Consider the following 12,953-nt stretch of genomic DNA (forward strand, 5'->3'; position numbering starts at 1 on the left):
CACGAAGTATGGGCATAATCTTAAAAAAAAAAAAAAAAAAAAAAAAAAAAAAAAAAAAAAAAATCATATGGCTAACGTCATATGTGAAACCAATAAAAAATCTTATCGCCATCGTCAGATGTGAAACCAATAAAAAATCTTATCGCCATCGTCAGATGTGAAACCAATAAATAAAAAAATGCTTCCCCTTGCCTTTTATATAATAAAAAAAAATCTTATCGCCGTCGTCAATTGTTAGTCAACGAGCGGATATCTATATATAGAACAAAACAAGATATGGTGAGTCGCGATACGAATTATACTTAGCTCAAACTTTGTAATAAGTGAACCGTATGGTATGGTCATGGAGGTCCAATATAATGACTATTCAGCCCTATCATCAACCACCGCTATTTCCCTCCTCATCGTCACAACCACCTTGTTCCTGTTAGCGTATTCCAACACAAGACCTTCTTCTAAGAAGACGTCGCTATCACTACCCCCGGGTCCGCGGAAGCTTCCGATCATCGGAAACCTCCACAACGTGGCCGCGGGGGGGCCTCTCCCTCACCGAACCCTGCGGAAGCTCTCACGGAAACACGGCCCGGTGATGCACCTCCAGCTCGGGGAAATCTCCGCCGTGGTGGTCTCTTCTCCGGCCGCCGTGAAGGAGGTCATGAAGACCCACGACCTGGTCTTCGCACAGAGGCCTCAGCCGTTCGTCAACGAGGTCCGAGCTTGTTTTTTTTTTCTTCCACAAAGGGCTTTAAGTCCTTCTAAATACCGTTTCCTTAATATTTGTTTTACTCTTATTCAAGTAATGTCTCTGACTTTAGATTAAAAAAATCACGACGGTCGTAGATGATTCGAGTCGTGACTCGTAACTGGAACCAATGACGGAACCAATAAAATACTACGTTAATTTTTTAAGCTTTAAAACTTTTTTTTATTTTTTTATTTTTAGCCCTAAAAATTTGTTATAATCTGTTGTGAACTTTTGTTCGCATATTAATCTCCATAATATTACTATACGTTTTTGGCTCCGTCGCGACTGATTTTTTTTTTCTTACACTTTCTAATTTTGTATATTTATTTTTATCTTCAAAATTTACAAATTATTAGTTCCTCCTAAGCTTATATTTGCATAATTTACATTTCTGATGGAAAAAAAAAAAATTCTTACTTTAAAAAAAAAAAAATAACCCGTCAAGCTCCATCGCCCAGGTCGGCGCGTACGGCGACCTGGACGTGGGATTCGCTCCGTACGGTGAGTATTGGAGGCAGATGAGAAAAGTGTGCGTACTCGAGCTTCTCAGCGCGAAGAGGGTCCGATCCTTCTCGCGCCTCAGAGACGAAGAGGTCTCGGCCATGGTCGACTCCGTTCGAGCCTCGTCCAAAATCTCTGGATCGGTGGATCTGAGCGGGAGATTCTCGGAGCTGACGATCGCGGTGACGAGCCGGTCGGCGTTCGGGAAGAAGTTCGAGGACGGTGCTGAGCTGGCATCGTTTTTCAGGGAAGGGGCGGCGGTGGCCGGAGGGTTTTGCCTCGTTGACGTGTTCCCTTCGCTGAGGTTTCTGAGGAAAAGGCTTTGAAGGGTCGGCTCGAGAAGATTCACCGCCGGCTCGATGGCGCTCTTCAGTCCGTGCTCGACCAACGGCGGTTCGGAAACAACAACAAATACGACAATGCAGATCTTCTCCATGTTCTGCTGGAGCTCCAACGAAGTGGAAACCTTCACATTCCTATCACCACCCAACATATCAAAGCTGTCATCTTTGTAAGTACTTACAATATATTACACACGAAAAAACACAATATATCATTCTCCTTGATTTTTACACTATTAACGATAAGTAGTGCTTGTTATTTGCTAATCTTTTGTGTTCTTTTTTGTTTCTGTAATTTTTAAAAATTAAGAAGGAAAAAAAAAACCATATTCTTGGTTGAAAACAAAATTCAAGTATAAAGATCAGAGGGAATAACATATATATATATATATATATATATATATATAGATATATATATATTGTTGTTCACGTTATAAACTTATATATACATATATATATATATATATGTATAGTTGTTCACGTTACAAACTTATATATACATATATATATATATATATATATATATATATATATATATATATATATTTGTGTGATCTGTTCTAATAATTCACGCACATTAGTTGCGTACCATCGTTTGCATGTGAATGAGAATATCTTTAGCGCGTCAAATAAGGTCAAAACTAATAATTAAAAATGTAGCCGACGCTGTTTAATTTAGACATGAACATTTTACTTAACCAAAATAAAAAATACTTAAATGTTATCATATGCTCCTTTTTTAATGCTCAATATCCTCAGGACATGTTCGCGGCCGGGTCAGAATCATCGGCAACGCTTGCCGAATGGACGATGGCGGAAATGGTGAAAAATCCGAGGGTGATGAAAAAAGCGCAAGCGGAGGTAAGACAAACTCTCAAAGGAAAGAAGACTGAAACAATCCGCGAGAGCGATATCGGCGATTCGCTGAGTTATTTGAAACTGGTCATCAAGGAAACCCTAAGGTTACACCCTCCGGCGCCTCTGCTGGTCCCGAGGGAGAGCAGAGAGGCGTGCCGGGTCGGGGGTTACGACATTCCGAAGAACACCAAACTCATAGTCAACGGGTGGGCTATCGGGAGAGACCCCGAGTTTTGGGGTGAGGACGCAGAGATTTTTCGTCCCGAGAGATTCGAGCCCGGGTCTAATAAGTATTACGACTATCAAGGGACTAACTTTGAGTACATTCCGTTCGGGGCCGGGAGAAGAGTTTGTCCTGGGATTTCGTTTGGTCTCGCGGTGGTTGAGCTCGCTCTCGCGAGCCTTCTCTATAGTTTTGATTGGGAACTCCCGGGAGGGAACGACGTAGATGGTCTTGATATGACCGAGGCGTTTGGTGTCACCGTGGGAAGGAAACAAAGGCTGCGATTGAAAGCTGTTCCTTTTTATCATTGAATAGTTGGAAGTACTATATATGTTTATTGTGTTGTGGTTTCGTTATTATTAGACTAATATTGGACCAAGACTTGTAGCCTTTCAATTATTTCTAATGAGTTACTGTGTTGAATAAACGGCATTTGGAAGAAATGACATTAATGTATCCCAAAATAATGCGTATGGGTTCGATGACCGGAAATATTCGGATATTTTATTTGGGAAATAGCCCTACGACCCTGCCACGACTATATAAGGCGTGGACTTCTTCAAATTAATTTCATTAAAAACGATGAACGCAAATTCCTTATAAGCAATTTTGAGCTAGAGTTATACCGTCGTAGTTTTTGAATTATCAAAGTACGAAAATCGATGTGAAGGACGGGAAATGATTTTCGATAGGGAAAAGACATATATATTTTATGTTTCAGTGAAATATCGAGCTTAATATTTGATTCTAAAAAATTTCGAATTTATATTCTCTATTTTATTAAAATGACGACATTATACACTAAAATAAATAAAGTCTCACGAATTTTCTTTTTATTGATTTTTCATCGATGTTTACTCTAATATTAATTTGTAAACCAATTTTATTCATCGTACCCTATATATAATTTATTTTTAAAAAAAACAACAATCACTGAATCATAGAAAATACAGACATAGAAAATGGATAAAAATCAACAGTCGATAAAGGTTTAGGCATATCAAAGATTCCTAATTTTATTTTTTAACTTATCGATTTCATTTTCACAAAATTTAGTTTTCTTAATAAAAATATAACACATGCATATCATACATTGCATGTAATTTATTGTTACAAAACATTTTATAAACAGGGATTGGTAGTTATGGCATGAAAATTTTATTTTTATTTTATAAGTTAATTTCAATTTGATTATTACTACTTAATATTTATATTAAAAAAGTAAAAAAGTATTTTAATAAATATTATTAGACAATATATAAATTTACTATAAGAAAAACTAGTCAATCTTCCACCCCTCTTTAAGGATCTAGTCAAAGTTTCATTTTATTAGAAAAATACTAAATCAGGCCGAAGTAAATTAATTAACCAGGTTAAGTTAATTAATTTATTTTGGCTTGGTGAACTATTTTTGGAAGTAAATTAAATTAATCTAACTAATTAATTAATTTACTTCGGTCTAATGAACTATTTTCTTAATAAATTGAAACTTTAACTATTTTTAAAAGAAGAATAGGTTATTGGACTACTGGTCTAATTGTCCCATAAGAGGAACTAGTCTTTTGAAATGTATTATTTCTATTTATATTTGTTATATAGCCATGTAATAACCATCATTTAGTTAGTTATAACTAATTACTCACTGATTTTATGGATAATAATTGATTGACAATTTTGTCCAAATAATTTTCGCTCATTGAAAATTAATGGGAGAGAACTATACGGAAAAAATTATTAATTGATTATCGTTAATAAAATTAATGTTTAATAAATTTTTCTTAATAAAATAAATACGAGGTTTTAAACGGATCTGAGATATATGGTACTTGAATAAGTTTCTTTTTTTTAAGGATTAGGTTACGATTTATTTTCACAATCATTTAAGTTACATAATTATTTGAAATATGAATTAGCGGTTTTCCAGATGGCATGAATACTAATTAACCTCTTGCCTCTGGTACACATTCTAACAATCACTAAAAATAAATACCAATTATATTTTTTAACGTGGGAAATACAATCTGAGTTTCTAAAATAACGTCTGCTGAATCTCAAATTTTAAATATCAAATATATATATATATATATATATATATATATATATATATATATATATACAAGCCCTAAACCCCGCGCGTTGCCGCGGGATAATTGATGTATTTTTTAATAATGCATTATCTATAATATAGTATATACTAATCATAATAATAATCCATAGTTAATAACAAAATATTCTAATTACATAATAAGTTTAGATTATATTCTTATATTACAATGATGAACATACATATAGTCATACAAAAGATAAAGCAGTTTGTTTTATACAATACACACGTCCATAAACTTTTTGCGTCATGAAATTGCCAAAATATAATAAAAAAGGTGGACTGAAATTTCTTCATAGCTAAATATTCTTTGCTTTTACTTTCTTGTCTTCATGCTTGTCACTGCAACCACATATAAATACAATATTAATAATAATAGTTGTAAATTAATAGAGAAGCGGATATAATATTATTATAAAGGTCAGAAATAGAAAAATACCTATTCATATCACGTTTTCGAGAGTTTTCCTTTGGAGTCGTTGTCAATCTACATGTTGATGATAATGTTAAGAAATTATATATTTGAAAAAGCTTTAATTATTGTATGGTTATATTACCTCTCAACTTGTGTCTTTGGATCCGAATTTGGAGTTTTTGGATCAATCTCTTGAGATGATATAAGTCGATCGCTTAATCCTTCACCTAATGCGTCATTGAACACCTTTTTTGCAGTGGCTATTATATCCGTCCCTTTGCTTTCAAATGATACTTGAAAAATCTTATATTTTCCAATGACATCATTAATAACATCTGGAAAGTTGTTTTTTTCTTCGTGTGAATATTTTTCCAGCAAAACAGCACATGATTCGTTGAGCATGTTTTCAACAGCTCGACCAAATATCATCATCCTCATTCTTCCTGTTTCATCGTTTATTATGGTGTGTAATTTGTACCTATAATAGGTATCAAGAGTTAATATGATAAAAAAAAGATTATAAATAAGATATAAAACTATAAAATATAAACCTTATAATATTTATGATAGACTCATATTGAAATATTAAAAAAAAAACATTCAAATCATGATAGTTGCATATTGAAATTTAATAAAGATTCAAAAAAATTTGGATTACCATGGTAGAGGTTGTTGCTCAATGAAACCATCGTTTTTACACCACCATGAATCATTAGCTTCAAGCAACGTCGTCATGCACTTTGGACATGCAAAGTAATACCATCCATCACTCCGACGTATGTCAACAATTGCTGCTCTTACTGTAAATCTCATGTCCTGTTGGCATAATGCAACTAATTAAATGTTTTATTTTAATATGTACGTATTATTACATGTATACAGGGCAGTAGAAGCTTTTAATATTCACATAGAAACATGGCAATTTGAACTTGTATATGCAGTGGAAGCTTTTAATATTCACATAGAAACATGGCAATTTTAACTCTTAAATCATAGTATGTAATATATTTACAGTCTATACAGTTGATAGGATATATATAGAGAGAGAAAAAAAAAAAAAAAAAAAAAAAAACGACCCTACATGCTTTTAGGACTATTATAAAAAGTTTGGTTTTTTCATATTGTTTTGTCATTTATTTTTTGAAGTGTAGATATTTATTTTTTTTAATGGCATCAATCTTAGAAGTTTATACTCTGTTTTATTTATATATTTCATGCATTTCAGTCAGTCAAAAAGCTAATTAATAATAAAAATATTATGGAACTATATAGAATATTAATTTTCTACAAACTGTTTTTACTATTGATCTTTCTCCAAAGAATACATAAAAATTTAAACATAAACTATCGTAAAGCACTTTTTCTATTAACTTAAAATTTCAAACCCTCAGGACTTCCGCTTGTTATTGTATACTTTGTTATATATATTATAATATAAATTATCAAATTTTCCCGGGCAACGCCGGGACAAAGCGCTTGTATATATATACACACACATACACACACGTAAAAAAAAAATTACAAAAACAATACTTACCTTATTGATATTGGGTTTTATCTCTAGCAACTCAGCAATGGTCTTTCTATTTTTGTTGATTTCATCATTTTTAAAACGATAACTTGCACCACCGGCCTCGAGGAACTGAACCGATTTAATATCATTCGTAAATCTGCATAAATTGTGATGGTAGTTATATTTTTGAAAATTGGGTACTTGAAAACTAAAAAAGAAAGCAAATTTTGTAAACCTTGTTTTCAGAGCTGTTGTCTCGTGCCCATGAGGATCAATGAAGAAAATTGTAGATGTGGTACTTGATACGCAAAGTCTTCCTGTAATTTAAGAAGTCATTATATACACCATGCTATAAAATATAGTTAAAATCATATGAAATTATTTAAAATTGTATATGATATAGCATACCTGCAAATTTCTTAACTAAGAGAGAGGTGAAAGCAGTAACTACTGGTCCTTCAAGCGTTTTGAGAATTTTTTCGTCAAATTGTTCGGCTTTGTATCCCCATAAAGTGACTTGTAATTCATTGTCCCTGATAGATTCAATCGTATTTGAAGATAAATTATTAAGTCATATATATAAATATAACTAAAAATAATGCATTATTATATACATTATTATATATACATACTCATCGGTCTTGATAACGACATTCCGTCGGGATGTGATGGTATTGTTAACACTTCTTTTCTCCAAATCTTCAACGGATATTAGAACTCCTATCACGTCTACATATTGGAATAAAAGTTCAATAGAATATAGTAATAAAAAAACGGTTTAAGAAATTGATATTAAAAATAATGAGAAATTATTACACGACAAAAGTTCAATTTTGTCTAGCCTTTTTTCCAATTCCTCGGAAGTGGCAAAATAAAATTTGTGATGCGGTAGTTCAGGAATATCTTCTTCAACCACTAAAAACGACGTAGCTTTGGCAAAATGTATCATCAAAGGGTTCGGAACAACTTTGTAATTTGGCTTGCACACATCAACCAAAAAGTTACTAATCTCGTAAATATGATCAACCTTGACTTTTGATGTGATAATGTCTGCATCTTGACCCCGAATAACAGCGTGTATTGCATCATGCTTTAAAAAAAATATATGATTAGAATTTTCCAGTAACGTAATATATATATATATATATATGGCATATAATATCTTGAAGAGCGTATAATAATTTAATTACCTCAGCATCTACCAATAAGCAGTCTAGGGTAATCATTCGACCTGTATGTATATCATGATTTCCCCACATTCTACAAACACGTACACGAATGAAATCACATTTTTGTCTTGCTCTGAGATCTTTAATAGGTATTGCCATGATCTGAAATATTAATACAAAATACATTAGAAAGTGACACACAAACACTGTTGAATTTTTATTGTAACAGAATAAATATTGATATTCAGTTTGAGTTATTATTGTTAGACAATTTGATGTCGTGTATTTCTTATGAAGTCAGTTAAAAGAGTTTCTTTTTAAAAGAGTTCTAAAATAAGAAGACTTTATTATAGATAATTTAAGAGGGATAAAATGAATGTCATTGTTGTTGACGTATGGTGGAAGGGAGTTGTATTGGGCAACAAATGTAAACTGTATACTTCTGTTGCGACTTGCAGAAAATCTAATGAAAAAAAAAAGAAAAAAAAAAGAGAAAGAGAGCAAACAAAAAATTAGAAGTAACGGTAAAAGAGATTAAACTTGAGAAATGAACTGAGAGAATATTGATAAGAGTCAGTGAGAGAGATAGGAGGAAAAGAAAGAAGTAGAAAAAAAAAAAACAAAATCTTGCAGAAGTTCGATCTCGATGACAGTTCAAGGTGATTTCCAAAACTAATTAATGTAAGCAATTTCTCGTATCGAATTTCCAAGATCATTTCAATGGATAATATAGAGCGGGTATTTTTAAAAAAAATTATTGGAAAAGAAAATAAAGATGACCTTTTTTTTTTTAAATCGAATGGGTATCTTAGTGTTAGTCTTACTTATTTTGAATATTATAAATCTATTGATCTGAATACTAATGGTTATGTGTTTTTTAACTTTGACTGATCACGGAAGCGATTAAAAAACAAATATGGTGGGGTTTGAGTATCACCTAATGTGTGTGAAGGTTTGAACTTTGAAGAGCACAGCAAGAACAGTGGTCTGATAGGGTGAAGTGCATGTGGGGTCAAGTGTGTATATATGTACACGGTAAGAACAATGTTTCTAGAGAAAAGTATTTGGGGGTAATGGACCGACGGGGTAAAAAAATCAATTCAAAAAGAATACGAAAAGTCCATATATGTCTCGAACTTTCTTTTTCTTTTCTTTTTTTTTTCTTTTTTTTCGTTCTCTTTTTCTTTTTCTTTTCTTTTTTTCGTTCTCTTTTTTTTTTTTTTCTTTTTTTCTTCTTTTTTTTTTTTTTAAATGTATTGAACTTTTGATACTGAAGGAAATTTTGGTAATTGCTCCATATAAGTATTGTTATCTTTCCTTTTGGTATCATAGAATTAATCGAATGAATATATACTTCATGACATGCTTTCTCCGATACAAAGAAAAAAAAACAATTTTTTTTGTCAATAAATTATATTAAATTATGTAAAAAAAATTTGTAAACAATATTCTTTATATGATTATGATACTTTTTTACTTCATCACTTATTAATACACTAGTTGAAAAAACGCGCTACGCGCGAGTCAGCAATATTTTTTTAAAAAAAAAATTAAAAATAAAAATAAGTAAAATAAAGTAAGTTTAGACTTTTAATTGTATTAAATATAATATACATAAAAAAATTATACAAAATATATTGATAACAGAGGGCGGAAAAAAATTAATATACATACAAAAATTATACAAAATATATTTATGAAAGAAGGAAAAAAAAATTCAAAATCGGAAGTAAAAAAAGAATCAAAACCGGAAGGGAAAAAAAATGGTTCCACGTGTCGCTACCTAGCGGCACCAGAATTCAAGTTGAAATAAAAATATATACAAAATATATTGATGAGAGAGGGGAAAAAAATTAAAGGTCGGGAAAAAAAATAAACGATAACATATGTTATTGATATAGTATAATATAGTATTAGTATTATGATTATAATATACATAAAAAAAACATACAAAATATATTGATGTTTGGAAGAGAAAAAAAAATCAAAATTGGAAAGCAAAAAAAAAAAATCAAAATCGGAAGTAAAAAAAAAATCAAAATTGGAAGGAAAAAAAAATGGCTTCAACGTGTCGCTGCCTGGCGGACCAAGATTCATGTTCGAAAAAAATATATATACAAAATATATTGATGAGAGAGGGAAAAAAATTACAAGGTCGGAAAAAAATAAATGATAATATATGTTATTGATATAGTATAATATATTATTAATAATTATGATTATAATATACATAAAAAATATAAAAAAAAATCAAATTGGAAAGAAAAAAATCAAAATCGGAAGTAAAAAAAAATCAAAATCGGAAGGGAAAAAAAATGGATTCCATGTGTCGTTGCCTGGCGACACCAGGATTCAAGTTGAAATAAAAATATATACAAAATATATTGATGAGAGAGGGGAAAAAAAATTAAAGATCGGGAAAAAAAATGACAATATATGTTATTGATATAGTATTGGTAATTATGATTATAATATACATAAAAAAATTATACAAAATATATTGATATTTGGAAGGGAAAAAAAATTCAAAATTGGAAAAAAAAAAAAAAACAAACAAACCGGAAGGCTCCCTAAAAAAAAAAAACAAAACAACCGGAAGGCTCCCTAAAAAAAAATAAAATAAAAAAGCCACGTGTCGGCCCCTGGTGCCGCCACGTGTCGCTGCCTGGAGGCGCCACGTGGCGGCACCAGGATAAAAGTTAGAGAGGCATTGTCTCTTATTAACTATGCTATGGATGCAATCCATCTGGTGTTGTTGTTCTTGACAAAGCAACATATAATTGTCCATATGTAAAAATTTCACTATCTAAATACAAACCAACTTTTTTTAACGATTGTCCTTGACTTTTATTTATTGTCATGGCATAACATACTTTCACTGGAAATTGTCTTCTTTTCAAAGTGAATGGCCATTTTGATTCATGAATGGTCATTTCAATACGTGGAATATATACTTTTTCATTATAATTATCTGAATTGATGATTCGGCCTTCAATTATTTTATCTGTTAATTGTGTTATAATCAATCTTGTTCCATTACATAATCCAGTTGACTGGTTTAAGTTTCTTAACAACATGATAGGAGTGCCAATTTTAAGATGCAATTCATGAGGTGGCATGCCACTAAAATTTAGAGTGTTTAAAAATTCAGGTGGATACAAAAGATTTAGCTCATCTATATTTTCAGTCGATGATAAAATAGTGTCATAACTATAAAAAATTTTGAGTTGTTGTGGAACCAAAGATAGTATATATTCATTAATATCATTTACTGTTTTATTTGTTGGAGTTACTATGGCTCTTTCTCTAAAATAATTTATATTGTTGTAGTTAGCGTAGAAGTCATCATATATTACAGATGATATAGTTTGAATTGGATTTGAATAATATTTAATTATGAATTGATCAGGTATTTGAATCCATGTAGCATCTTCATTTTCGGGATCTTCAATTCCTTCAATTGTTCCATTTCCCACATCTAATATCCATTTTGAGAAACAATCAATCTTTTGTTTTTCGGATTCGGTGATGTTATTACGTCTTAATCTCATATTTTCTGAGAGTTGTAAGACGCGAAAAATTGGCCACAAATAAGAGTTATTAATTGTTGCTTCAATAATTTCTTTTTTTGTTCCTCCAGTTATAATAGGTAATATTTGTCGAAAATCACCACCTAACACAATTGTCATTCCACCAAAAGGTCTGCTTGTATTATTTTTTATATCTTGTAACGTTTTATCTAATGCTTCAAAACAATATTTATTAGTCATTGGTGCTTCATCCCATAAAATAATTGAAGTTTTTTCTATTAATGTGGATAACTGCGTTCCTTTTTTTATATGACATGTTGAATATTTATCAACAGATAAGGGTATTCGAAATCTTGAATGAGCTGTTCGTCCTCTTGGTATAAAGAAGCAATTTCAGAAGAAGCAGCAGCTAAAATTATTTCATTATTTGATCTTATTTTTGTAATAATTGCATTCCACAAATACGTCTTTCCCGTGCCTCCATGTCCGTATATAAAAAAAGTGTTATTTTTTCTCTCTTGGTAAGATTTTAAAATTTCTTCGTATATGTATTTTTGTTGGGGATTTAAATTTTGTACTAAGATTTCATTTTCTTCTTTAAGTGCATCGATATCTTGGTTTAATTCTTCCCTTAAAATTCTGTTATTTAAATCATCAACTAAAGATTTAGGTGGAAGAGGTATATTGAAGTGCGTCAAGCTCGAAGAATTAAGATTAAGAAGATTTTCTAATTCATATAAAACAAAGTTTTTCAATTCTGCATCGGGAATCTGAAAATTAATGTTTTGGAACATGTTTCTTACTTTGTATAAAATGTCATCTATCATTAACTTCCAACATTTTTCAAACAAAGATATGGGATCTTTAATATTGCAGAAGAGCAATAATATAACAAATAAGTTCCGAATTTGAGGAGATGAAGAGAATGCATAAGCTTCTATTATTGATTCCTCCCATTCTCTATCATCCCCTAATATTCCTAGTGCATAACACGCAGCTTGATTCGTTGGATATAATATGCCATTAATTGTGCGTAGTTCCTCATAGCTTCTCGCTCCTCTTTGGTGATTTAATAATAGTTTTAGATAAAATAATTCGCCTGAACTTGGATGCACATAAAAAGTTCGACCAATAGTATGTCCTTTACTCCGAGGAGTCCATACTTTGTCATTTGGTTGCCAAACATATTCTTTTGGAAATTCACTGTATTTTAGCCGTCTAGCATTTAGATTTCTTTTATTCATTTCCATCCATTCAGTCAGGGTTGTTTGCGTAATTCCTGGCTTTCTCAAAACATTATGAAGTTGATCATTTGATCTAAATATAACATTTTGCATCGATGGTAAATGAATTGAAAGTCTTTGTACAGCTGGATTTCGATGGTGTATGGAATATTCTAGTAATCGCCAAATAGATTCGTACGGTGTTATAAATCGACAATTAATAAAGTTTTTTACCTCATCAACTTCTCGATAATTTGTTTTTCCAGTATTATCAACGACGACATTTTCTTCAATCACAGCTCGAACTCTATCTGGACCCTTTGTTAGATAC

The 12,953-nt window shown here is 31.3% G+C and overlaps 1 protein-coding gene across 1 annotated transcript; it reads left to right on the forward strand.

The window, feature by feature from the left end:
• The first annotated feature begins 343 nt into the window (after positions 1 to 343).
• On the forward strand, positions 344 to 2,979 carry LOC149398384 (premnaspirodiene oxygenase-like). The gene is made up of 4 exons (XM_089614575.1): positions 344 to 709; positions 1,204 to 1,533; positions 1,575 to 1,757; positions 2,347 to 2,979. The coding sequence occupies exons 1-4, from the start codon at positions 344 to 346 to the stop codon at positions 2,977 to 2,979; spliced, it is 1,512 nt and encodes a 503-aa protein (XP_089470701.1).
• The last annotated feature ends 9,974 nt before the right edge of the window (positions 2,980 to 12,953 follow it).

This window comes from Urtica dioica, chromosome 5 (assembly GCF_054948205.1).
Source record: "Urtica dioica subsp. dioica isolate 48M chromosome 5, U.dioica_male_clone48M_v1_H2, whole genome shotgun sequence".
In the NCBI taxonomy this organism is placed as follows: domain Eukaryota; kingdom Viridiplantae; phylum Streptophyta; class Magnoliopsida; order Rosales; family Urticaceae; genus Urtica; species Urtica dioica.

Coding starts and splice junctions, on each gene's coding strand:
- LOC149398384 (XM_089614575.1), top strand. CDS start 344: ATGGAGGTCCAATATAATGACTATTCAGCCCTATCATCAACCACCGCT. Junction 1,534..1,574: donor GAGGGTTTTGCCTCGTTGAC/GTGTTCCCTTCG, acceptor AAGGCTTTGAAG/GGTCGGCTCGAGAAGATTCA. Junction 1,758..2,346: donor ATATCAAAGCTGTCATCTTT/GTAAGTACTTAC, acceptor CAATATCCTCAG/GACATGTTCGCGGCCGGGTC.